Genomic DNA, 27,536 nt, shown 5'->3' with positions numbered 1-27,536 from the left:
AAGTTTCTACTGTGCTCAAATAAACTTCAGGGTTTTAAAACTAACTGCTGTAAAATTTAGAGCTTGAACAGTCACTGTTGTGAAGCACAAAGTAAACTGCTAAAATCATTGGTTTTTATTAGTTTTTATTCTTTTATTTAACCAAATGGAATCAGGTTGTTTTTTAAGTCTTATTTTTGTCCTTAGGCTGAAGAAGCTGTTCAGGTGTTCATAAAGCCAGACTTGCTATTCTTCTGCAACACGACACAAGCTCGCACAGGAAACGTCTGAATTCAGACGTCCAATGAAAGACAATTTCAGTTTGATTCATTTTTATTTATATTGAGCTGAATCCAGACAAAAACATGTTTAACCAACGAGCAGCTTCTGTCATCATTCATGTCTCTGCTGCCAACATTTTTTAAAAGTTATTCAAAGTCAATGGATCATTCACTGTGAACGTTTTTTTAATAAAAGGCAACGTGAGTAAAAACTTTTACAGTCCTCACAAAACAATCCAATGAAAATCCCGGCTTTTAAACGATGATAAACCTTTAACTCTGTCCAGGTTTGGTTTAGTAACGGTGCAGTGATGGGACACATGAAGGCTGAACTCAGGTCCGCCGATGCAGAGAGATGATTAAATGCTCATTCGTGGCAACATGTACGACTTAAATAAACCCTGGAAAGAGGTGCTGTAGGAGGAGAACGACTCCCACCACCAGGACACCACAGAAGAACAACACCAGCCAAACAGGGAAGTATCCTGGAGAGAACACAGGAAATGATGAACAGGCTCTGAGATTATGAGACATGTTTAATAAATGATGATGCAAGACTTACTTCTTCTGGCAACACGGTGTAGTTGGCAGCGACTGTCCACAGCTACACTCAGCAGGGCTGTTTCATTGTTCCCCTTGATGTTCTTGCCTTTCATGGAGTGAGGCAGGAAGGCCAGGTCTGTCACCACGATGCCGTGTGATTCATGCACATAATACAGCCTCTGCATACAAACACCACGTTATAAGTTAAAAACATGGCTGCTTGTTGGATTTATGCATCTGTAAGTGCAGCGTGTCACCTGTAGGGAGAACGCGATGTAGATTGCTACTGATCCTGTCACAGTTCCAAGGCCAAGAAATGTTCCAGAGTCACTACAAGGAAGAAAGCAAACAGCTTCAAGTCCGACTTGCCTTTCCAAACTCAATATGCTACGCAAACGTGCTTTCAGAGAAACACTAATCACTTTTGATAAAAGATGTGCACAGCTAATGGTTGCTGACTGAAGACCTTGACTTTAGCATTGTTGTGGTCGCCATCTTAGTTCAGAGGTCCAGTTTAGTGATGAAAATTAGTAAAGGGGACGTCTAAAAGACAGCTAAGGCTAAAGCAGTACAGAGATGGAGCAGTGCCTCCACACTATCCAATGTAAACATCTATAGGACGTGTTGTCTGTGAAGGTTCTCGGTCATCCAGGTCATCGTAGTCTAAGGAGCTTGGTAAGAAAAGTGTCTGTACTTCCTTAAGTTGCTTGAGAGGTGAAACGTCTTCAAGCAACTTAAAGAGGTCCAGACACTTTTCTTACCAAGCTCCTTAGACTATAGGACGTGTTAGAACAAGAGTCACCATCACATAAACCACAGGACCTAAAGAACAGTGCCAACATCCTTGTTGCCTGAACCCAGAGGTACCTTGTCCATCCCCCAATTAGAGGGTTACAGTTAGTAAATCTGTATAATATTAAGATCCCAAAAGGTTGATTCTGTTCATCTGGATGTTTTCAGTGGGAGAAGCATCACTGTCAGAGGCCATAAGAAGATCATTTGTAACCTTCACTAAAGCTGTTTCTGTGCTGTGATGAGCTCTGAAACCTGACTGAAACTCTTCAATAAGCCTCTGCAGATGATCTGTTAGCTGTTTGACAACTACTCTTTCAAGGATGTTTGATATAAAGGAAGGTTGGAGATTGGCCTATAATTAGCTAAGACTGCTGGTCTAGAGATGCTTTTTGAGTAATAGCTTAATTATTGCCATCCTAAATGTACATGCATACATAATTAATAAAGAGTGATAAAGATCGAAGAGTGAGCTAATGGCAGGATGTCGTTGAGCAGCCTTGTAGGAACGAGGTAAAATGAACACGGAGGGTGAAGATTAAAAGTGATTCTGCAGGTAAACTCAGAAAATCAGCCAGAGACAGAGTCTAAATAATAAATATCACTGAAAGTAGCTGTATACAGTAAGAAGTCTATGGGATTGTTATGAGTCATGTTTTGTGTAATGGTTACAACTTTATTGATGAAGTCATTACTATTCAAGGTTAAAAAGGAGCAGTCAGCAGAGCCTCTTTGTCGCCATGGATACAGTGCTGGAAAAAACTGGAGCTATTCTCATTTTCACACTCTCTCCAGGCTAAATGAAAATGCTCTAAATTAGTGAGAAGCCATTTCCTCTCCAGCTTACTGATTAGTTACTTGTGTATTTGTGAGTTAGAGCCAGGACGTCTGATCTGAGACTTGTTCAGAGGAGCGACAGTATTCAGAGTCGCACGCAGTGAGGACGTGACAACATTAAAGCAGATAATCAGCCTCTGTAGGAGCAGAGCTTAGGTCGCACTAAATCAGATTAAAAAGTCTGAAATCAGAAACGAGGGCCTCGTTAGACATCGTAGTCATACCACATCTCAACAAACACAACAGCCAGTCTGCATGTCAGCATTTATGAAGCCGTTACCTGACAGCCAGACTGGAGATGACCTCAGTGCCGCAGGGAGCCGTCAGCATGGCCAATAAGCTTCTGCCGTCCCACTTGGTGAGGTAGCACGGGGGAGGTTTTCTGTCTCGTTTATGGGGGATCTGCACGGTGTAAAGTCTCAGGGCATCTTTCTGGTCTTCAACCTTTCCAAACCTGAAACAGGCGAACAGACAACCATGCAGTCATTGTTACTGACAGACGTCTGTACAGTGCACCTGAGAAACTCTCATCACTTCACTTGTTCCACATTTTTTCATCTCTTAGTCTTATGGATGGATTCCATTTATTTTACACATGCAGACTAAACTCCACAAAATGGAAAAGTTTGCTTGAAGCTTTGCAAGTTGATTAAAAAATAAAAGACTAAGATGCACACTGGTACATAAGTACAGCCTGCTCAGTACTTTGCTGAAGCACCTCTGGCAGCTGTTAAATGCTACAAACTTGACACACGCAGTGAAGCTCCGTCAGCTTAGATGGGGAGCAACAGTGCACAGCCATTTTCAGATCTCAATGCAATGTAACAAGTAGTGTAACAAATTACTTTCTCTAGTGAGTAAATAATTAACATGCTGCATCACTTTTCTTGAGTAATGCATCTGACAGGTGATGAAAACAGGACGCAGGAGCTCCGTCACAAACACTCAATACTTGTGGAAGTGTCCCATTTTATATTTTTCAAATTTTACACAAATTTCCAGTCAACTTTGTTTCACTGTATCATTGTGAGATATTGTGTTAATGCGTTTTGGAATAAGGCTGTAACAACACGTGGAACAAGTGAAGCATGAATGCTTTCTGGGTGCACCGTACTGTATGAAGCACTAAGATGCTCTTTGATTGAAGAACAAGCTAGATTTGGTTTTACCTGCAAGCCAAATATCGATAGGTCTTCTCATCTATTTGAGACATGGTTTCATGCCATTTAAGACTCATAGACAACTGGTTGCCACTCCATACACTGCAGGCAAAGTCCCGACCAACAGTCACCAGATGCTATATGACAACAGACAGAAGGTTACTGATGAACCATCTACACTAACTGGCTACTAAGTTACACCGTGCCGGTACGAGCCTGAACCCCTTTTTGCATCCACAGCTGCCTTAATTCTTCATGGCACAGATTCAACAAGGTGCTTGAAACATCTATATTGTCATCATTTCGATGATTTTTCAGTGTTCTGTTGTCCAATTTTGGAAACAGCAATTGTAGAAATGTAGTCCAGTCTGCTGCTGTAGACCGTCTACTCGAACGTTCAACCATTCTCCTCTGACAGTGAGCTGCCGTTCATGACATATTTTCTCTTTTTCAGATCACTCTAATGACAGATAGTTGAGCAGGAAAATCCCAGTAAATCAGCAATTTCTTCTATTTTCAAGTCCTGACATCAACAACCACGCCACGCCCAAAATCACATTTCTTTAGCAGGTCATCTTAACCAAAGACCTAAATTTGCTGAGCAGCTACCTGAACGCTACAAAGGTTAATTATCTTATTAATAATTTTACTTCTTTGCTTTTATTTATAAAAAAAAAAAAAAAGGGGCAATCTGGTAAAGCCAGAACATCTTACTATTCATCACTGATTGAAGACAATAAGAACAACCCCAGGTTTCTCTTCAGCTCTGTAGCCAGGCTGACAAACAGTCAGAGCTCTGTTGAGCCAACCATCCCTTTAACGTTAACTAGTAATGACTTCATGAACTTCTTCACAAATAACATTTTTATCATTAGAGAAAAAAATTACCAGTAATCATCCCACAGATGTAATATTATCTACAGCTACTCTTAGTACCATTGATGTTAAGTTAGACTCTTTTTCTCTAATTGATCTTTCTGAGTTAACTTCAATAATTACTTCCTCCAAACCATCAACGTGTCTTTTAGACCCCATTCCTACAAAACTGCTCAAAGAAGTCCTGCCATTAATTAATTCTTCGATCTTAAATATGATCAACCTATCTCTAATAATCGGCTATGTACCACAGGCCTTCAAGCTGGCTGTAGTTAAACCTTTACTCAAAAAGCATCTCTAGACCCAGCAGTCTTAGCTAATTATAGGCCAATCTCCAACCTTCCTTTATATCAAACATCCTTGGCCTCCAGTAACGCTGTGAGGAACCTTGGAGTCATTTTTGACCAGGACATGTCCTTCAACGCACATATTAAACACATATGTAAGACTGCTTTCTTCCATTTGTGCAACATCTCTAAAGTTAGAAATATCCTGTCTCAGAGTGACGCTGAAAAACTAGTTCATGCATTTATTACTTCCAGGCTGGACGACTGTAATTCATTATTATCAGGAAGTCCTAAAAACTCACTGAAAAGCCTTCAGCTAATCCAAAATGCTGCAGCAAGAGTCCTGACAGGGACTAGAAAGAGAGAGCAGATTTGTCCTGTTTTGGCTTCCTGTTAAATCCAGAATTCAAAATCCTGCTCCTCACATACAAGGTCTTAAATAATCAGGCCCCATCTTATCTTAATGACCTTGTAGTACCATATCACCCTATTAGAGCACTTCGCTCTCGCTCTGCAGGCCTACTTGTTGTTCCTAGAGTATTTAAAAGTAGAATGGGAGGCAGAGCCTTCAGTTTTCAGGCCCCTCTTCTGTGGAACCAGCTTCCAGTTTGGATTCAGGAGACAGACACTATCTCTACTTTCAAGATTAGGCTTCAAACTTTCCTTTTTGCTAAAGCATATAGTTAGGGCTGGACCAGGTGACCCTGAATCCTCCCTTAGTTATGCTGCAATAGACGTAGGCTGCCGGGGATTCCCATGATGCACTGGGTGTTTCTTCTTCACTCACCTTTAGACTCACTCTGTGGTTATCCATCACTCTGCATGCAATTATTAGTCATTATTAATCTCTGGCTCTCTTTTTCCCGTTAAAAGGGAGTTTTTCCTCTCAACTGTTGCCAAAATGCTTGTTCATAGAGGGTCATATGACTGTTGGGGTTTTCTTTGTATTGTCGGGTACTTTACATACCTTACAGTGATTTGACACAACTGTTGTTGTGATTTGGTGCTATATAAATAAAACTAAACTGGCTTGCTCCCATGTGATTGGCTGATAAGACATTTCCATTAATGAGCAGATGAACAGGTTCACCTAATCAAGTAGCTAGTGGTGCAAGTTGTGTTATTAAATATTGACACTGACCTTGTTCCCAGGACTTATATCCAAGTCTTCGATCTCTCCTTCATGTGCTTTGAAGTCAAACTTTTTCTTCAGGGAAGGAAACTGAAACAGGACATACCAGGTGAAGACAACGTTTTATTCTTCCACTGCAGGACAAATACACCAGCGTCTTATAACATCTCCCTCCACTAAATATTGAGCTCAAAAACAATAAATACATTATTATGGTTTATAGTGAAATCACGTTCTTTCCACTTGCAGATTATCACCCCAGTGCTCATGTTTACCTTCAGTAACCACTGTTGCTGACAACAACAAGACGTGCACTGGATGATTGCTTTCTAATGACTGATAGATTTCAGCTGGTTTCATGCCTTTCTTCATGTTTTCAATGCTCCCCTGTGTCATTTCTCATTATTTAACATAATATTAACATTATAGAGAGCTATGCTTGATTTCTTTGCATGCATGGATTGGATGGGCTGTTACCAACATCTGTAGTAACACCTTTAGAAATATATGTACTTAGAAAATTGCAGATGTGATTAATACTTATTTTACCTGTTTACTGAAACATTCCAGTTATAGTTACATTATGAATATGGACATAGTGTCATTTGAGGTTATCCACATTCAAACTGGATGAAGGTTTTAGGAGTTCCAGCTCCTTAACATGTGCCACCCTCTTTTTAAAGGGACCAAAAGTAATTGGACAACTGACGAAGGCTATTTCATGGGCAGGTGTGGGCAATTCCTTCGTTCTGTCATTATCAAGTGGATAAAAGACCTGGAGTTGATTTGAGGAGTCGTGCTTGCATTTGGAAGATTTTGCAGTGAGCAGACATCATGTGGTCAATGGAGCTCTCTGTGCAGGTGAAACAAGCCACCCTTAAACTGCAGAAAGAGAAAACACTCACACTGTTAGGAGCGGCAAAATCTACAGTTTGGTGCATCCTGAGAAAGAAAGCAAGCACTGGAGAACTCAGCAACTCAAAAAGACCTGGACGTCCACAACAACAGTGGTGGATGATCGCAGAATCATTTCCATGGTGATGAGAAACCCCTTCACAACCAAGCAACATTCTCCAGGAGGTAGGCGTATCCAAGTCTACCATAGAAGACTACATGAAAGTAAATACAGAGAGCTTACTGCAAGGTGCAGGCCGCTCATAAGTCTCAAGAACAAAAAATCTAGACTGGAGCTTGCAAAAAAAGAAAAAAGAAAAGAAAGCGAAACAAAAGAGAGCACACCTAAACAGCCAGCAGAGTTCTGGAAAAGCATTCTTTGGACAGATGAAACCAACATCCACCTCTACCAGAACGATGGCAAGAAAAAAAAAAAGCACGGAGAAGGCGTGGAACAGCTCATGACCCAAAGCCATCACATCTGTAAGCACAGTGGAGACTGTGATGGCTTGGGGGTGCTGCCAGTGGTGCTGGGACACTAGTGTTTATAGATGTGACACAGACAGAAGCAGCCAAACTAATTCTGACGTGTTCAGAGACAAACTGTCTGCTCAAATGCAGCTAACGCCAGTCAAATTGATTGGGGGGCGTTTCATAATACAGATGGACAATGACCCAAAAACACACAGCCAAACAAACCCAGGAGTTTATTAAAGCAAAGAAGGGGAATATTCTCAAATGGCCAAATCAGTCAGCTGATCTTAACCCAATTAAGCATTTAACTATTGAAGACTTTGGACAGAAAGACCCACAAACACACAGCAAAGCTGCTGCAGTAAAGACCTGGCAGAGCATTAGAAAGGAGGAAACCTGCTCATGTCCATGAGTTCAAGACTCCAGGCTGTCATTCCCAGCAAAGGGTTCTCAACCAAGTACTAGAGATCCAAGGCTCGCAAAGTTTCTAAATCCCTGCTAGCCCTTCAGCCAGTCACTCTTCAGTTTTTGATAGCCCAAAGTAAATTGAAGTAGCCCGAATAAAAAAAGATTATTTTTATTGTATAATATTGTAAAGGAAACAAAACATCAATCAAAAAAATTGTTAAAACAAAAATTACAACAACTGTATATAAATTACAATCATCAACTCAAATATTTGGTTCTAATTGAACAGAAATTTCTGTGAACTTGTAAGAACTGTGTGGGACATGAATCAGCCTGTGTCAGATCCTGATCTGACATTTCCACTCAAGTCACGGATGAGAAAATGCCACTCGACGTTGAGGGCATAGCATCTCCTTCATTAGCTTTCTCTTCCTGTGCATTGCCCTCCATTTCACTGCTCTTTCTTCTTGTCGGGGTTTTATGATCCAGGTGTCTTGAACCTTTTCAAGAAAACATCCAGAAACGAATTGACTTGTCAGGGCAAAAAGATTCAACCGTTTCCCCATTAATGGAGAGTTGCATGCAGTCATTCGGTGTTTCGGGGTGTAGAGAGGTACGATGTTTGTCTTCACTCGGTTCATGCAAGAAAATCCTCTCTCACAGATGGCTGCTGATGGACCAAGTGTCAGCATTAATTTCACCAGCAACAAGATATGAGAGAGGTGCTCTGGATTCTCAGAGAGGAGATCTCTGTACAACCAATCTACTTTGCTACCCCGGCGTTCTGCAAGCCACATTTTTAGATCCATCCATTCTTGTGGAATTTTCTCTTTCTCATCTAGCAAACAGGCAAAATGTGTGACAGGATAATCTACCTCTTCATCCCCATAATTCGCCAACTCTTTTCTAGGGTAGGGAAGAGTGGAAGGGTCAAAAACCTTGAAACTAGAGAGAGGTTTTTCATGGAGATTTTTAAATCTGTTGTCCATGTACTTGACTGTGTTGTCAATAATCTTCTGGATCTCTGCACCAAAGGTGCCTCTGTCTGTGCCCTCACCTCTGCTAGCAGAGGCTGACTTTTTGTTACTGAGTTCCACAGTAGCAAATGCTACCATCCTGGTTCGCTGTGAACTTTGTGTCCAAGCTTTTCTGATATTCTCCTGGTTTTGTTTTCAGGCTGAGTAAGCGTGATGTTGTGCTCTCAACTAACTGATTGGTTCGTGTGATGTTTAGGTTATCATGCTGAAAATCCGTACAGCACTTGGATAAGATGGTACTGTAGTCCAACATGAAATGCAGGAAGCAAACAAATTTCTCAGTCTTCATCTCCTGCACCACCCCTTAGCCTCGGCTGCATCCTCGGCTTTGACATCACTTCCTTCTGCCATGTTCTCCATATGAACAACAGTGGGAGTGTAATTTTTTTCCACAGCCTTCAGTCATCTCCGCCGGCTTGGAGCCACCGTGTGCTCTTCAGGCCACTGAAATGTGCCAGCTTCTCATTTAGCAGCTCACTTATCTCTGTCAGCTCTCTTCGCTTCTTTGGGGAATAGTAGTACATCTTAAAGATGGTTTTCAGTGTATCTTCAAATTTCACCAGGCAGTCACAGCCTTTCACGCGATCCAGCACAGCTAGCTCTAGTTTGTGTGCCACACAGTGGATTGTTATGATGTGGGGTATCCTCTGTTTCAGTCTCCCAGCTACTCCTGTTTTCTCCCCCATCATCACTGCAGCGCCATCAACAGTTGCACACACTACTTTCCTCTTTCCACGTATCTTCTCTGATACCCATGGTGTTCGCTGCTTCATCAAAAGCCTCTAAAATACCTGCAGCATTTGCACTCTTGACTGGCTGAAGTTTGATCATGTATGTGGCTACGTCACCATTATCCCTCACATACCTGACATGAACCAGCTCCTGTTCTATTATACCAGTGTCTGTACTGCCATCTGCAAGAATGGATAAGAACCTGCTTTCTTGAATTTCCTTTTCAATCCGGTGTCTTGAAGTTTGTGCTGCTGCTCCAATAAACTCTGCAAGCATGGTCACTGAGGTAAGTGGAACCAAGATCGAGGCCATTTGCTTTCTGAAGTTTGCAAAGACTGCTAAATTTTGCCAGTGGTAGTTCACTCTTTGCAACATGGTACGCAGTTCTAAACAGTTTTTCAGGACTTCTTGTTGTGCTTGGTTTATTTTTAGTATGTTTTTTGCAATAATGCATTTCTTGTGATGCACAGATGTCTCATGGGTTCTGATGGGGTCTTTCCTAAAATTACTGGTTCCAGTAACAAAGGCGCTTGTCGACTCAAAAACTCACGACACACCCTGCAGAACATGATGTTATTTCGCTCGTCATATCCCAGCCACAGAAATTCTTTTGTCCATGAAACCAAAAAAGATGCGCTTTCTTTTTGCCTCGTAGTCTGATTTGTCAGAACTTTTCGGCGTTGTGGTCGGCTTTTCACTCATCAGTCAGTACTGCCGCTCTTTATACAGTTTGTGCGATCACAAAATGAAAGTGAAAGCAACAAACAAGCGCAAAGTCAAACGCGATTTCAATACGTCACATTTTGACAGAGGCTCATCAATGCTAATGACACAATTACCCAGCTACATTTGCAAAAGCACCTTCCTATGATAGCCCGACAGGCAGGGCTGAGATAGATTTTAGTAACCCGACTGGAAAAAGCCCCGGGACGTCGGACTAGCGATTTTGCGAGCCCTGAAATCAATACTTTATTTATTAGTTTATTTATTACTTTTGAGCCGCTGAAGTGACGGGATTGTGTTTTTGAAAGAAATGCTTCAGTTTATGCAATCTTTTTGTTCCACACACTGCATGAAGGCTGAAAGTGTTCTTCATTGTGGTAATGTTCAGAACCAACATTAGAAGAAAACATGGTCTCTGTCTATGCGGAGCTAACTGTATATGTTTAACAGCTGTGGCTGAAATGATTGAGTCTTACCTCCCAGACTCTGATGTGCCCATCGGTGCCTCCAGTTAGCAGCAGGCTCTGGTCAGGACTGAACCTGACGACTTTCTGAAGCGGATCCTGAGGGTTCAGGTCTGACTGCACTTCAGCTGAAGCGGTCACAGAGATGTGAATCGTCTCGTCCTTCATATCTGACATGTTTCCAGATGGTGTAACTCCATCCTGTCCACACTTGTCTCCTTTCCCAGCTCGTAGCCTGGCGTTACCCTGCTGCTTGCTTTTCCCTGCAGCACAGAGGACACTTTTTATTTGAACAGAAGGTGTTCAGTCTTTGTCTCAGACCATAAAACCCTTTTCTTCGTGCTCAGTGCTGTAGCTGCTGTTTGGGAAATATAACATTAAATTGAATCAGACACAATAAAGAGGTGTCATTTTAGCATATTTAGCTTGTAGCAGTGTGCCTCACCATCTTTGTTAGCATCTTTGGCTTCTTTCTGCGTGCACTGTTTAAACTGCATCAGACAGCAGGTCCCATCCTGTCCTGCAGCAATCACACCTTTACCTACAGCCATGTTCATGGTAGCACGTGTGTCAGTATCATGGGAGTGAAGGAGACTGGCACTGTGCTGGTATTCCCCAACGAGCTGCAGATCCAGGAAGTGCTGTAAAACACAAACATCAGTCTGCTACTGTTGTACTATGGATACAAACTCAGTGTGCATCATGTATCAGGATACTCTCACCAAACACACTCAAAACACTATTTTTGTTACAGTTTGTTTCCAGAGAGTCAAGAAATACAAGAAGAAAAGCACAAGTGAACAGAAGAACTCATGTGCGCATGTAAACCGCCGTAGCATGCTGTCTGTGATCATCCTGGTATACGTTATTAGATCACATAAATGAGCCTTATCAGGACAATGACACAGCAACACTATAGCGACTGTACAACACCCATCTTCAGTACTGACCACAGCGTTCTTTATGCCCGTCTTGGAGGCCCCCCCTCCTCCTGCTATGATCACCAGCCCTGTGTCAGGGTCCACTTTCACAGAGTACAAGGGGAAGGGGGCTCTGTACAAATCTGGAACCTTCTTCTTCCCCATTGTTCCTCACAAAGCTGCCAAGACACACCTGTGGAAAACAGAGTAAGTTCATCTGTGACGTCTGTCCTCCCTCTGCTGGAGCTACAGAGGTTACACTGAGCGATGCTGATGGCGTCCCTGAACTTTATTAAACAGTGCAACCATTAACCATCTTAGTCACGTCTAGTCCAGCAACTTCAATTTCCAATCAAACAAAATGATACAGCATAAAATAATGACCTTCACTCTGGCTGCTTGGAAGGCTTTGTGACGTTAAGAGCACGCTGCTGGAAACAGGTGTTTTGCTGGTGTTGACATGAAATCATATTAACAATAATTCAGGGTCCAACCTTACAACCCTCAGGTTAGTGGCTCAGAGTTTAATGGCCCATGTATGTTTTTACTGGCTTGTGAAAAAGAAAGCTTTTATTTTAAAATGTTTAAATATTAATGCAATATTTTATATTATTCCACTTTCAAGTTGAAACATGTTCAGAAAGCCGTGAAACCCCATGCCCCCCTTTAGACTCGCCCGTCTGCTGCAGGTATCGGATATAAAATCGGAGCTGTGCATCATTTCACTGTGTAAAACAAACAGCAGCGACCACGTTTGCCCGTCTTCACTCCTGAGTTTAAGGCTGGCTTTTCTCAGTAAAGGTTTTAATGCCGATTTCAGGAACAGTGCTGCAGACTCTATATCTCTCCCTTTGTCTCACATACGCTGCGTCCATTTTTACTTTCAGTCCACAGTATAACAGAGCTCCAGACCGCTACGCCGAGCATTTTAGTGGGTAAAAAGATTTAGTGTCGCTTTTGTTTTGTTGCCTCACCAGCACACCTGTTTGCACTTTTATTTGCACCAGAGTTGAAGGTCAGAAGTGAAACCGACTATACGTGATGATCATCAAGTGTTCCCTTAATGTTTTTTGAGCAGGTTATATTTCTAGCAAAAGACTAACCATTATCAGTTTAAGCTCCTCCAATGTGCTTTCTTCTGGCTTCTTTTATTATAACTATTTTCAAGTCATCCAATATAGTGCAAAAAATACAGGTTTAAACAGGAGCTTGCTAACCTCTGGAAAGTCCTCATAAAGTGCTGTTGTGTGTGTTGCTGTTCAGCTGCTGGTGAGGGCAGCAGCTGTGTGCCTTCCTGTGTGCAGCTGTGCGACGCTTTGTGTTACCCTGAGGAGGCAAAAACAGCATTTAGATATTAATACAACAGTATGAGAAGAGTGAGGGGTTTTTATAACACTAGAGCCAACAGGCTGAAAAACATCAAAGCAGACTGATGGACAAATCATTACAGGTCAAGTTGAGTGTGAAGCAGAAGCATGTGCACACACAAGTTTTGCATGAATGCTCATGCTGAATAACTGGGTGCTGGTTAGAATCTGCATGATGCTTCAGCTTCCTCTAACCCCAACCCTGGATTATTTTATTATGTAAATACAGCTATGATTAGCACTGTTTCCCACCTGAGACATTGAGGTTTGTTCTTATCACAAACACTACATGCATTAGCCTAATATACACACTGTAGCCCTGCTCTAAAACATGTCATAAATCCCAAAGAATCAAAGACAATGTTATGTAGCATTATTTTCCTCCTGTAGCGATGCTGAAGGATCTTAACTCTCGCTTCCCTGACAGTGTTAAAGCCGTGACTGGGTTTGTGTGTGTGTTTAAGGCTCTATGGTGCAAATTACACTTAATATATGTAGTGTTTCACATCCACTTTAAACGGCCATGAATTGTATGCAGATGAAATGCTTAAAGCTAATTAAATTAAGTACTATGTAAAAGCCACTCTATTCATTGGAATGAAACCTGCGTGGCTGATGTCCTTTTCTTTCATGTATTACTAGTTTCTGGGTTAATGTAGTAACCGTGTTTCTTGAAGCAGCTGATGATGTGCTGGCGTGTCGGACTGAGAAAGCTACTGAGTCCCACATATAAGCTTGAAAAGAAGGTCAATTGGATTTTTGAACACGTTTCGTCCCTTCTCCAAGACGTTTGTTCAGTTTTAAGGGAAATGAAGGAGAGATCAAACGGAAGAGGCGAAATGTCGTCACAAAAGAAAAACCCTGAAAAAAAGTGCAGTTACCTTCCTTTCAAGCTCTAAGGCTACTGTAACCTGGACGGCTGAGAAGCTACACAGCCCGCCTGTCACCGGACTTTGTGCTTTAAAGAGCAGCTGAGCAGTGACTGAATGAAAAACCATGAGGTGAAAGGAAACGGTGGCAGCGATGGAACCAGAACCATGTTAATGGTGTATTTAAACCGCTACGGTTTGCTAATGTATAGCATTCGGTTGTATTTGCTACAGTTAGCACTTTAGCTCTGCCGGCTAGCCGGTCAGTGATTTAAATGTTGGACACCTACCTGTGCTGATAGTCCTCGCTATCCTCGGCTCTTATTTTACCATCGAGGTACGAGCTCAATCTAATGATTTCATTTTGAACTGTCGCGGAAAGAACTAAACGATAGCTGCAGAAATATCCACTGACACATACACGTCAGCAGCTAACCAGGCGTTAAGATTTCTTCTTCTTTCTCTTAAAAGAAGGAATGGCGGTGGGCAAACAGCGAACGGTGCATCATCGCCACCGTCTGGTGTCGTGTGTTGACCGGGGCTTGATTCCAAGAAGTAGGTTCAACAAACTGAGTTTAAAAATAAATTCTAAGTTGAACAACTCCGAGCTTCCTGCTCCACAACAGCTGATCAGAGTGAATTCAGTGTGGTTCAATGGAATGACGCACTGAAGCGCTCAGGTTCACTCTGCTGAGTGCCATAGTAGGGAAAGAAAGGCATCATCAATAGAGCCCCGAAACTACGATTCGACATAGCAACGGGTAAATAAAGACCAGTGCTGACCATGACAGGAGCATCTTGTCATCATACACTGAATAAAATTTGATATAAAATGTATCATTTTATTATAATGTCCATGCTCATCATTTAGATTAAGCTGAATCCTAATTTTATATTTCGTTTTAAATCTAATTATTCAAACGTGACCTCAGTAGATTAAATGTAGGAGGCAGAACATGAAGATCAAATGTGGAGAAAGATCTTATTTCATTACAAATGCCTCAGCATTTATAGAGCTGTGTGTATGCAGATCAAAGTAAGCTGCTGTGAACAGATCCAGATGCCATGAGCTGGGACAGTCTGAGCATCTGCAGACACGCTCACACACCTAATCTGTTTATCCTGCACAAAACTGGCCTGGATTTTCATGCAACATTTTAATAACACAAGTTAGTTTGTTTTTCAGGATGTTTCACATGATGAAAACACATAATTTATCAACACACATTACATGTCATTTGCAGTTCTTCTCTTCTTCCTTTCCTGTCTGCTTTATCTCTTTCTCCATCTCTGACTAAAGTTATTGTAGATCCTCTGGTTAAATGATCACTGTGCACCATTTGTCTGTTATGAGCCACCGTGCCTGTGTTGGCTAATCCAATCAGAACAGAACATGGAATATACTTTTTGATCACCAGCCCTGTGTCAGGGTCCACTTTCACGGAGTACAAGGGCAAGGGGGCTCTGTACAAAACTGGAACCTTCTTCTTCCCCGTTGTTCCTCATAAAACCGCCACGGGGGCAGTAGAGGTGGGAATCACCATACACCCCACGATATGATATTATCACAATACTTAACTCACGATACGATATTATTGCGATTTTTTTTTTTTTAATATATATATTTTTGCAATATTCTGGGTATTGCAATACGATATTTTGTGATTTATCACATATTTTTTCTACTGCAGATTTTGTCCATAAAGGTAAACTTTATCAATATTCATTTTATCTAATAATAAAGTCTCACACTCAGTCTTTCTCTCATGTCAGTCAGTTTTATTGCTGACAAAGTGAACGGTTTGTATAACAGTCTAGTAACCAACTTAACTGAACGTAACTATCTGGTACAATTATAGCTTAAAACAAAATATAATTTTACATTAAATAAAAAAGTTTTAAATTTAAATAAAATAAAACAAAACATTTCTTAAATTAAAATAAGTAAACTGTCCTGTTTGTTGCTGCCCTAAAAAGTTAAACACATTTGGACAGTGAAGCAATGTCAGCATTCTTGCTCAGAAAAAGGAGCTGATCAACATGCTCTGAAGTCAGAGTGCTCCGTTTTGCTGTGACGATGTCTCCAGCGGTTGAGAAGACTCTTTCAGCCGAGACACTAGTACCTGGGATACAAAGGTATCTTTTTGCCAGTGTGGCCAGGAAAGGATAGACTTCCTCATGGGATTTCCACCAGCTTAGTGGGTCTTCTGTGAGTGCCAGTGACGTGACCTCCTGGTATCTTTTCACCTCCTCCTCAGCTGTGGCAGATAATGATTTTGGTGGGGCTCCAACATCACCATAAGTCTGACCAAGCAAGTCTGTTAACCCACAAGACTTCCTCATCTTGGCTGGTATGAGAGGGGGTCTGGGATTTTGTTCAGTCTCGTCAGGTTTCTCATGATGTTCATGGGCTTCTGGCTCACAGATGGGCTGCTGCCTCTTTTCTTCCTGTAGAAAACCCACACACATACAGAGAGAGGGAGAAAATAAATATTTCATATCTTTTAGTATGCAGTAATATGTTAGCAAATTATAATTAATGTATTTAATTGTTAATTAGAATATTACCAATATGACAAAAATATCACCGATCTACTAATATTGTAAGTAAGTAATTTAAATTATAACACCAGAATGTTTGCTTACCTGAAGGCTTATAGCCTCAGCAACCACTCTGGCATAGGTTTCCTGTCTTTCCTCCAGTGACAGGAACGGCAGGGTTTTAAAGTGTGGGTCGAGAGCTGATGCTGTGTAGAGGGTGTTCCTCTCGACTGTGCTGGCATATCTCTTCTTAAGATCTTGACTGATACTTTGCTTGATGTTTCTGACCAGCGCTGTGTCACCAATGTTGTCTTGGGTGTCGTGCAACAGCTGTGCTAGCAGCGGTGCTACGAGAGACAGAGTAGGATTCTTTTCCTCAGACATCACAGTAGTCGCGACTTGCATTGACTTCAAGGCCCGGACAATTTCTTCAGTGTTCCCAATATCCGTCTCGTTTAGAGTAAAGATATCTGTGCTACTCTTTCTTACGGAGCCCCCCAGGGGACATGGGAGAAAAAAAAATTAGGGAGGAAAAAAAAAAATTAAGACGGACTTTTGCGAGCGCTCGCAAAAGTATTGCGAGATCTCGCAAAAGTATTGCGAGCGCTCGCAAAACTCCAACAATGGCGGCAGCTACTTAGTTGTAATATTACTCTTTCTGGGTCACAAAATACACTTTTAAGATATTTTGAGGCGTGAATGTAGTTGTGTAAACGTCAGATACCTGCTCGGTTTACAAGACATCACATATTTGCAAAAGTGCTCCGACGTTTTTGGAGATCTGACACCCACTAGCTCGAAGCTAACGGGAGGTCGAGACCTACTACAGCCGGGAGGAACACCGCTTTCCCGGCACATCGTGCCTCGACCTCCCGGTCGGCTTCGAGCTGGCGGCCACTAGCTCGAAGCTAACGGGAAGTCGAGACCTACTACAGCCGGGAGGAACACCGCTTTCCCGGCACATCGTGCCTCGACCTCCCGGTCGGCTTCGAGCTGGCGGCCTCCGAAGAATGCGGCTAAAACTTTTGCGAGATCTCGCAATACTTTTGCGAGATCTCGCAAAAGTCCGTTTTAATTTTTTTTTCCTCCCTAATTTTTTTTTTTTTCCTCCGTAATTTTTTTTTTCTCCCATGTCCCCTGGGGGGCTCCGTACTTTCTGACTTCGGGAGACAGCAGCGCTGCACAAATCACAGGTTGTTGTTCAAGGAAACGCTGGAGCATGTCATAAGCACTGTTCCATCTCGTGCAGACGTCGGTCTTGAGCTTGTGAGTCGGGAGCTGTAACATTTTCTGTTTTTGCTCCAGAGCGTGGTTTGCCACTGTGCTTCTATTGAAAAACCCAGTTATGCGCCGCACTCTTCCCAAGACCCTGGCTACTGCAGGCAGGTTTAAGGCTCGTTGTGATGCCAGATTGAGCGTATGGGCGAAACACTTCACATGCAGGTATCCCGCTAGCTGAGTGGCAATTGTCATATTAGAAGCATTGTCGGTGACAACCACAAGATTTTTGTCAGCAATCCCCCATTCCTGTGCTGCATTTTGCAGGAGATTTGCAATGTTCGCTCCGGTGTGACTTTCATGTAATGTTCGAGTTTGGAGAACGTAAGACAGCAGTTGCCAGTCCGCTGTGAGATAATAAGCTGTTATAGTCACATATGAATCCACAGCCCGCGAGGTCCATGCGTCGCAAGTTAATGCAACCCTTTCTGCTGTGCTCAAACTTTCCTCAACTTTACGCTTCACATCTATGTAGAGATTGGGTACGGCTGTGTCCGCGAAAAAACGTCGTGATGGTATCACATACCTGGGTTCCAGCGTCTTGATCATGTAAGAAAAGCCCTCGTTTTCCACAATGTTGTAAGGACGCAGGTCTTTGCAGATGAAGTACGTGATAGATTGTGTTATTTTCTTAGCTCGCTCTGAATTGGGAGATAGCTTTGCTAAGCTAAGAGTGTCCAGCGTTGGTTGATTTTTCAGTGGAGCTGATTCAGAGCTAGCTTTCCCGTCCGCGGTTAATGCTATATTTGGATGGTGCCGTGTAAGATGGGCCCTCATGTTCGTAGTATTCCCAGAGTACTTTATTTTCATACGACACACCTTGCAAATCCCGTGTGTCATATCCATCTCATTTGTTCCATCCTTGTTAAAAAATCCAAAGTACGTCCAGACATTTGATTTAAACGCAGATGGCGCTTTCCTGATCTCTTTTTCTTCCTCCATCTTTGTTTGATCTATTTTCCCATGTGCCGACCTAACCTCTGCTGACCTCACTAGAGAAAAAGCTCAACCGCACCATCTGGTGGACTGGAAGTTTTTGGAACAAAATATCGATATCTGCTGTCCCTGTATCGATACATTATTAGCAAACAAAATATCGCGATACTACGCAGTATCGATTTTTTCCCCCACCTCTAATATGCTATAATAATGATGATAATAATAAACGTCCACACTGCTCACGGACCCCGAGTCCCCGGGACCGGGTCCGTGACAACATCTTTAAATCACTCTCTGGTGAGCAACATCTGAACCATGAAGGAACTTTCCATACTGCTGTGGATGCTGCGTCTTGTAACGCATGGCGTGATGTTTCACTGCAAGTCTGGACTTTTGGTTATAGTGACCCTGCAAACCTCCTGTTGTTTATAACATATTCACCCCAGAAGTGTCAGTGAGAATAAACAAATGTTTTCTAGCTTTTCTTCTTACAGTTTAAATACATCATTTATGTCAGCATAGTATTTGAGTAACAGGTTACAGTGAGGATGAAGTCACCTGATGCTGCAAATAACATTTTCTGTTGAAAATACAAAACAAAAAACTAAAGAACTGACGGCATCAGAGGTGACAACTTTTAATGAACAGCACAATGTGTCGCTCTCTCTCTCTGCTGATATGATTGAATTGAGCTCGCCCACCAACCTCTTTCTTCTTGACAGTAATCATTCAAATAAGATATCTGTATATTATTTATTTATCTATTTAATTTTATTAAACTTTGGAGTTTAGTGTTTAAGTAATTGAAGTCATATTAGTCTTCACAGTCTACAGCTAAATAATGAGAGATAGGTATTGTTTGGTTTTACACGTGCACGTGTGATAAACTGAATCCGTAATATCAAAAACATGAATGCAGTCATTACAAGGCTCAGCATCAATAAGCGTGGTTATTCAAAAATGGGAATCCTTGTCCCAGGAATACGTAAAGCAGCAGGTACGCCACCTGCCATAACTGGGGTGGAGTGCACCACATCGTGTTTTGTCATGGTCATGTGATCTGGGTGTTTTGAACCACGCTTCTGAGCAATGTTTCGAAACATCTGTGCTTTGGAAGGTCAACACAGTGTCAAAACAGCTGTTTCAGTCTTCTCATCTCTACTTCCCACTCCTCTCTATAGACCTTCCCTGGAATTCCTCCCTGAGGTGTGGGGAGCCTGTTCTCTGAGCGTCCTACAGAGAATTTTGGATTGTTGTGCATTTTCCCCTTGGACACCTGGAGTCCCATTTTCTCCTTTTGCTTAATTGTGGATAGCATTTTCTGGTAAAACTCAGAATCACAGTTAGTGTGCATGGGATTCTTCCAAGCCCTGCATTTGAGTCCATTCCAGTATTCATGACAGAAGTATCCAGCCAACTTATGGATTTGGTGGACTCAGCGGACTCAGGTCATGTTCATCACGTCCTTTCCACCCAGGAAGCGTAACTCGGCTGGCTCCACGTGACTGGAGCGCTTGCCTCTGGCTTAACAAACTGTCCTAGTAAGCCCAGCTCTGTCTCCAGTTAACCCTCTGCAGGATATACTACCTCAGCGTTCTCTTCACCCTAACCTAAGGTTGCTTCCACCCCAGAAGCATTTGTGTGGTGCACTGGACTTTGAAGTCTTATTCAGCCACTCCACCAACCTGTCAGTGTGAGGGTGGTAGACGCTGATCAAAACAGATTTGTAGACGTCCCCATGCACACACCTAACCTCCACCCACTCTGCCTCTAACAGTGCTCCGGCCGAACCAGATTTTGGTGGACTACAGTCTGCGTGCAACTTGAATCTACCATAGCCTGGCGTATACCCCTTTGTTATACTGTGTGTCCAGCAACACAGAACACTCATCCCATCTCCATCTGTGGGCACGCCCTTGTGTGGTTACCATCTGGTAAGGATAACGGAGTGGGATGAGTGGAAGACAGCCATCAACACTCAACTGGGCCACTTTGAGTTTTTGGTGATGCCTGTTGGTCTTACGAACAGGTCCAGAGTGTTTCAGGCCCTCGTGAATGATGTCCCTTGGTACTTCTTTAAATACTTTGTCTGCCTGGATGATTTTTGTCTTCAGACCTGATGTTGTCTTCTATCTCCTCTGTATAGACATTCCCTAAATTTACTCCCTGCATTGTGGTGAGCCTGCCTGTTCTGAGAGAGAGTTGGATTGTTTGTGTTTGCCTGTTTCCCCCTTTGAATCCCCTTTCCTTTCTCCAATAGATCTTTCTGAGTTAACTTTAGTAATTACATTCTCCAAACCATTGGACCCCATTAACTACCCTACAAGGCTGCTCAAAGAAGCCCTGTCATTAATTAATGCTTCAACCATAAATATTATTAGCCTATCTTTATAAATCAGGTACGTATCAGGCCTTCAAGATAGCAGCAGTTAAACTGTTACTTAAAAAGCATCATTTGACCAGCTGTCCTAGCTAGTTACAGGCCAATCTCCAACCTTCTTTTTATCTGAGAAACTCTTGAAAGAGCAGTTCTAAAACAGCTAACTGATCATCTGTAAAAAATGGTTTATTTGAAGAGTTTCACTCAGTTTTTATTGTGCTTGGCTTACTCTGAATGTTAAATTAACCTGGCGTCCAGGTTATCAAGGAATCTTGGAGTAGTTTTGATCAGGATCCTTCAGTGCACATATGAAATATATGCTGCTTTCTTCCTTTCTGTCTCAGAGATTATTGATCTTTGGCTCTGTCTTCCTCAGCTCACCCCCAACTGGTCAGGTTAGATGGCCCCGCCCCTCCCTGAGCCTGGTGTTGCTTCTTACTGTTTCTTCCTGTTAAAAGAGTTTTTCCTTCCCAGTGTCCCCAAAGTGTTTGCTCAAAGGGGGTCTTGTTTGATTGTTGAGGTTTTCTCTGTATTGTTGTGGGAACTCTTGGAGAATACATCAAAAAGCACCTTGAGGTGAATGCTTTTGTGATTTGGCATCATCTAAATAAAACTGAATTGAATTAAGCCAGTTACATCACTTTTGTCATTCCTAACATTTACACTCCAGGTCATGTACTTGGGGAGGGACTCGGTGTCTCACCTAAACAAATGTGGTCAGGGGAACGGTGGACTGAGATTGGCAGACAACCTGCTCTATCAGCTGAGCGGCAGGTGCCGCAGGTGCATTTCTGTTCAACACTTAGGTTTCACTGATATCTTCATATTGCCTTACATTTTGAATGAACTATGAACTGTCATGCATTGATTTAGTGGATAGAAAAAAAATTGAGGAGCCGAGAAAAAGGCTTCCAGGTAAGACAAAGCTCTGAGTGTAACAAAGATCATTTATTTTACTGTATAGCAAGTTCTATTATTATTATCGTTATTACAGAGCGCACACATTCCCAGATCTCTGATGTTGAACTTCTACAACTGTGCCATCAGCAGCGTTCTGATGTATGGATTTCTAGTGTGGTTCCCCAGCTGCACCAAGGCCAATCAGCAAGCACTCCAGCGGGTGGTGAAAGAAGCTGGCAGAATTATTGGAACAAGTCTGCCAGAGATTAGTAATATCTTCCCCACTCGCTGTCTGAGGAGGGTGCACAGTATCCTGCGGGACCAACATCACCCTGCGCGCCACCTTTTCCATCTGCTGCCCTCAGGGAGAAGGTACAGGTCTATACAGGCCAGAACATCCAGACTGGCCAACAGCCTGTATCCACAGGCTGTGAGGCTCCTGAACTCTCTGCCCCCCTCTCACGGACAATAACCATATCCAACTTCTTAATAGCAATGAACTGGTCTGCATTGGTGCATCATATCTTTATTCTCTTTCCCCCTCCTGCCCCCCCCCTCTTTCTTAAATAGATAACTATCATATCTGACATCATATCTCATGTCATGTTTCTCAGGTCTTTGTCTGAATTTCTTATGAACATTACTTGTCATGTTCTTATGTTGTTGCTAAGGATTGTCTTATTGTACTGGAGTCACACTGGGTTAAATATTTACACTTGGGTTTTAAGGGGTATTTATTATTTTCTTCATTATTTTATTTACGGGTTGTATGGAAGCCCCAAACGCAATTTCATTGTTCTCTGACAATGACAATAAATACTTAAAGTTCAAAGTACAGTTGAAATAAATATTTTACACAAACGGTGCTTGTTTTTAGACACTGGGTTGCTGTGTGGCCTGTAGAGCATTATTCCTTTTAAATGTTCACATAGCTTTCAACCATACTTCTGCTCTTTCCTGCGTCAACGTTCGCGAGCAGTGATTTTATTTTGTAAGCCACCAGAAGCCTCGTTGGTTGCGCTCGTGATAAAGCTGTTCCGTGTCTTCTGCGGAAAACATCCGAGGTAAAATAATAATAATAATGAAATAAATAATAAAAATAACATTAATAATAATTAATGTTAAGAACAGTGGGGGAGGGGGCGGAGCCACCGGCCACGGCTACTTTCTGTGACTCGTTAGATTCAGTGATTGTTTCCATCTTCACGTGAATCCGGTCTCGTGCGGGGCTCCGGTAGCCGCTGCTGATATCTGTCTGAGGGGAATAACGTTAGCACCCACAGGAGACGGATGCTTTCACGGTAAGCGGTGCATCAGCACAGACTGTGGTTTCACAGCTCCACGGAGAGCTTCCAGTGAAGCAGGTGAACACGAAGCAGACAGCGAAGAGCCGAAGTGGAAATCACGTCCAGATAAGTTTCCGTTCGAAAGACACAGATGCTAACGCAGCCACAGAGAAAGGTTTGTTGGACAGCTGCCGTGTACCACCCGAGAACCCCGCGTCCTTTTGTCACTGCGAGTACCGTGGACGTGGAAATGTCCTCAGGCAACACAAGCCCACTGGCTTTTGTTTGTTTTTAGTGTGGTTTTACGGCATGTGTACCTGTGGGAGCGCAACATGTAACAAGGTAGGCCCACAGCGGAGAGCCTCGCTCTAGCGTGGAGAGACCCTAACGCCAAAATGTGGCCGTTTCACACCGCCTGCCTTTAACAGAGGTGCGAGCCCAGGAAACAATCATCCATCTGTCGCTGTGCATCGGTTACAGTTTGTTAAAAAGGGATTTGTTGAAACGTGTAAACACGCAGTCCAGAGAGCAAACAGAGCTTTGTAGATTTTGTATGACTGCCTTTATTCGTCAGCACAGGTGAACTGTCATCAACAAGCTTTTAAATGTGTTCGCAGTCTTCAGAAATAGTTCTCCGGGCTCCTAGAAGGACATCCCAAAGTTCCTCTTCGTACTCGCACACTGCTTCATGATATTAAAGTCTGAGTTTGGAGGATCGTCTCTGACGCACAGTTTTATGTTGTGCATTTTTAATGTGTTCGGGATCGTTGCCATGCCGAAAAAATAAAGCCACTGTCCAAAACCCTTTTGGTACTGTGTGGTGGATCAAACTCTGACACTACTTTTCTACATTCGTATCCATTGTGCCGAGATCCCCACGGCTCCTGACTGAGCAGCAGCCCCAAACACCCAACCTGCACCGTCTGTGACACACGGCTGCGGACGTCTGCCTCCGTGGATAAAGTTTTGGCTTTGACTTTCACATGCTGTTCATTTGCTGTGTAACCACTTCTTCTTCTTTTGTTTCCCCTGCATGTTTTAGGGCACACGGCTCATTAAGCTGATATATATTTTACAGTTAATAGTGCTTTAGTAATCACTTTTGTGGGTCACACTCAGACCTATAGCCTTTAGTGAGGCGGTCACCCGTGAGCTGAACTGGTATCCATCTTTGCCTTTGTTCATAGATTCAACTAAAATATTGTTTACATATTTTGCTACACCAGATATGTAAACACATCTGGTGTAGCAAAGTGCATGGATTAAGTTGGCAGGTTAAAATAGTTGGCTGTTCATCCCTTAAGCTAAGTGCCTCGTTTATGCTTGAATGATTCGTAGTTCAGTGTTAAGATAAGCAGATTAGCAAACAAAAAGCCGTACTTTGAAAATGTTTAGGGACAAGGACTGGAAAGTGAGTGAATTTGAGAAGGCCTGGAACTGCTGTACAAGACATTTGAGAAGCGCCGTGGACTATACTTAAAAGCCTAACTGAAATGAATTCTATCCGTTCAGCAGAGAAGAAAAGTGGTCAAATATCCACCCAGAAGCTTGTTCATGGCTGTCAAAAGCATGTAGTCAAGGTGCAACTTGCTAAGGGACATTTAACCAAATATTAGCGGCGTGTATGTGTATAATCTTGACTGTGTGTGAGAGAAAATCCAAAATAAGTTCAAATGTTCCCCCTGCGATTCTTGTCATTTAAAGCCATTAAAGATGTCTGCTGTGTAATGATTCCACCCGGGAAAAGGAGCAGTTAAAAAAGTTAGCGTGACACTTCTACCTGTTGCTCTCTGGTGACTTTGTGTTTCTTTATTCAGGTCATGTGAGATTTATGGAAGTCGAAAATGGAAAGCGGAGGAATGAAGGCAGTGACACAAAGAGAAAACCAGCGGAGTAAATGTTAATACGTCCAACTTTGATATGTGGCATACGGAGACGACCGGGCTCAGGTGAAACGGTCCCATTTGCAAAGCTGAAAAACCAGAGGTGGACATCACGATGATGAAGAGTAGGCGTGCTCAGATTGGACCTATGAGAGAAGGCTAAGCACGTCAAGTGACCTCACTGGATGGAGTGACTGTGGATGCAGAGAGGACGTCTCTCCAGTGTCCTGACAGTCTGCTGTGATCACGGCCACACGTGTGGGCTTCCCTCACAGGATGTGAACCTGAGACCTCGGTCGGTGTTTGATTTATGCTTCCATTGTTTTTGAAAGAAGACTGGGAGCTGCAGCTGAATGTAAACCATGCCTCGGAACCGAGCCTTTTCTGAGCCCGAGTATTCTGCTGAGTATTCAGCAGACTGCTCTGTGACGTTGCCCTCTGACCCCGGGCAGGCAGTGGGGCGAACACACGAGGTCACGGTGCGGACCTCGGGATGCTGCCTCTGTCTGCCGCGTTTCATGCGCCTGACCTTTGCGCCCGAGTCCTTGGAGAATCTTTATCAGACCTACTTTAGACGGCAGAGACACGAAACCCTGCTGGTGCTCGTTGTGTTTGCCGCGCTGTTCGACAGCTACATCATCCTCATGTGTGCTGTGGTCTACACCGCTGATAAGCTGGCTTCTGTTTTAGTGGCATCAGTGGGACTGGCAGCAGATATCATTCTCTATCTGCTGTGCCGCTTTGGGCTGCTGCCAGACCGCATCTCCCGGCGGGTGTTGCCCTATGCCCTGTGGGTGCTCATAGCCGCTCAGATATTCTGCTACCTGGGCTTGAATTATGCTCGCTTCCACCAGGCCAGCGACACTGTAGGCTGGCAGGCTTTCTTCAGTTTTTCGGTTTTTCTGACTCTGCCTTTGAGACTGACTCCCATTGTGCTCATCACCACTGTGTCCTGTGGGGTCCACACCCTGGTTCTGGGTGTCACCATTGCCCAGCAGCAGCAGGATGACATACACGGCGCAGCACTCGGCAGACAGGTGAGAGTTGAGTTGTCTGTTTGTTAATGCATTGAATATCCTGTGTCTAATGGCATGTATCCAGATGTAAGGCAGTAAAGCTCCCCAAAGCCAGATATTTCCACCGTTTCACAGGGATACTAACTAATACTGGATAGGTCTGGTGACTGTACACAGATTACACAGTTGACAGAACAACCCGCAGAGTCCTCTTTGTTGGTTTCCTTTTTAAATAACGTTTATTTTCATATATTGTGTTTTAAGAGAAGCAGTAGTTGACTACATGACAAGTTATTATTAACATTAGTGCCACAGGTCTGCCCTGACAGTATGGACGAGTGTCCAGATGAAACCAGAGTCATGAAACTGCATTAGGAACAGGAAAAGTTTCACCTTTATGGTAAAATTATTATTTCAACTTGTCAGTATCTAAATCTGCCATTCACATATAACAGCCACTGTAATCAATACTTTTTATATCTATCAATATAAAGTATCAGGGAGAAAGTAAATTATTCCACCTCATATGCTTCTTTTAAAATGGCCACTTTGTCCAGCTGTTTGTCTTTTTCTCAGCAGTTATTAACACTTTGAGAAGATATTTGTCCTAAACGTGCAAACCAGTTAGCGTATTACCTAAATATACAGTATCAGAACTACAGTCAATCTCAAAACCTAGTGTGACTTTCATTTGTGCCACTACGTCTGACCAATAACGTATGTGATAGTTGCATCTGTTGTGTTATTAGATCCAAATCTGTCGTTTAATGGAAAAGCTAATAAAATTCTTCCATGAAAATTTTCTCCACTGGTAGAACTGGAGGTGCTGTTTTTGTTTTAAACACATATTTGTATAAAACTCACCTATTAGTGTTATATTTGCCTCTTATGTCCCATTTGACTTTGTCTTTAATGAGGACAAAAGGGTTTTTTCCCCTAGTGCTTTTTTTTTTTTTTTTTTTTTTTTTAGCAGAGCAGAGAATTTGCAACGCGACATTTCTAAACATACTATTTTCATTATTTCTATAGAAAACCTAAATAATTTCTGCTTGCACACGATACAAGAATTATTTCAGGAACAAAAAATGGCCGGTGGCTGTTTGCATGGTTTCTCTCCAGCTTCCTTCCACAGCCCAAAGACATGCAGTTAGTGCGTTACAGTGTGTCTCTCAGTGTTAGCTTTGCATCAGCCTGGTGACCTGTCCAGGGTGTATCCTGCCTCTTGTCCTATGGTAGCTGGGATAGGCTCAATCCCCCCGCAACCATGCAAAGGATAAGCAGAAGATGACTATGAACCAAAAAAGTTATCACCCTGCTGAAAACGCCACATTTTTATTGAGCTACAGCTGAAACCAATGCTGTGCAGTGATGTGCTTTAACTTTTCAACGCTCAAAGCTTGTAAAATCGAACTAAAGCTGAGGCTTATCTTCCAGTTTACACACTTTATAAAAACTTCAGCAAGCAGGGTTTATGTAGGTGCTTGAAATCCTTTCTTGGATTTTAATATTGTCTATTCAGGGTTTCAAAAGTGCTTGAA

At 42.7% G+C, this 27,536-nt stretch overlaps 4 protein-coding genes across 9 annotated transcripts in view; 2 read left to right on the top strand and 2 right to left on the bottom strand.

Moving 5' to 3' along the window:
* The window catches only part of hace1 (HECT domain and ankyrin repeat containing E3 ubiquitin protein ligase 1), a 32,328-nt gene extending 31,507 nt beyond the window's left edge, over positions 1-821 (top strand). The window contains exon 25 of the mRNA XM_040008433.1: positions 187-821. The gene's annotated coding sequence lies outside the window, so the exon portion shown is untranslated. The remainder of the gene's footprint in view (positions 1-186) is intronic.
* preb (prolactin regulatory element binding) lies at positions 404-14,462 on the bottom strand. Its single transcript, XM_040008452.1, has 11 exons — positions 14,066-14,462; positions 12,757-12,865; positions 11,570-11,732; positions 11,065-11,260; positions 10,632-10,882; positions 5,897-5,977; positions 3,602-3,729; positions 2,713-2,886; positions 1,061-1,133; positions 823-982; positions 404-745 (listed from the first exon to the last, which is right to left on the bottom strand). Exons 3-11 carry the CDS (start codon positions 11,702-11,704, stop codon positions 651-653), a joined length of 1,293 nt encoding a protein of 430 aa, XP_039864386.1. The 5' UTR covers positions 11,705-11,732; positions 12,757-12,865; positions 14,066-14,462; the 3' UTR covers positions 404-650.
* Positions 14,463-15,732: 1,270 nt separating this feature from the next.
* On the bottom strand, positions 15,733-18,727 carry LOC120719320 (E3 SUMO-protein ligase ZBED1-like). Its single transcript, XM_040008447.1, has 3 exons — positions 17,470-18,727; positions 16,422-16,797; positions 15,733-16,223 (listed from the first exon to the last, which is right to left on the bottom strand). Exons 1-3 carry the CDS (start codon positions 18,534-18,536, stop codon positions 15,753-15,755), a joined length of 1,914 nt encoding a protein of 637 aa, XP_039864381.1. The 5' UTR covers positions 18,537-18,727; the 3' UTR covers positions 15,733-15,752.
* A 4,053-nt stretch (positions 18,728-22,780) lies between these two features.
* The window catches only part of adcy3a (adenylate cyclase 3a), a 58,212-nt gene continuing 53,456 nt past the window's right edge, over positions 22,781-27,536 (top strand). For 2 of the 6 annotated variants that reach the window (XM_040008426.1, XM_040008430.1), the window contains exons 1-2: positions 22,947-23,114; positions 24,917-26,019. In XM_040008426.1, coding sequence (XP_039864360.1) covers positions 25,345-26,019 — 675 coding nt within the window. In that variant the 5' untranslated portion in view covers positions 22,947-23,114; positions 24,917-25,344. The other 4 variants (XM_040008429.1, XM_040008431.1, XM_040008427.1 and 1 more) reach the window with 4 other exon arrangements.

Source organism: Simochromis diagramma, unplaced genomic scaffold (genome assembly GCF_900408965.1).
Source record: "Simochromis diagramma unplaced genomic scaffold, fSimDia1.1 OVJJ01000313.1, whole genome shotgun sequence".
Lineage (NCBI taxonomy): Eukaryota > Metazoa > Chordata > Actinopteri > Cichliformes > Cichlidae > Simochromis > Simochromis diagramma.
Note: the sequence above shows the minus strand (reverse complement) of the source record. Positions and strands in the feature narration are given on the sequence as shown.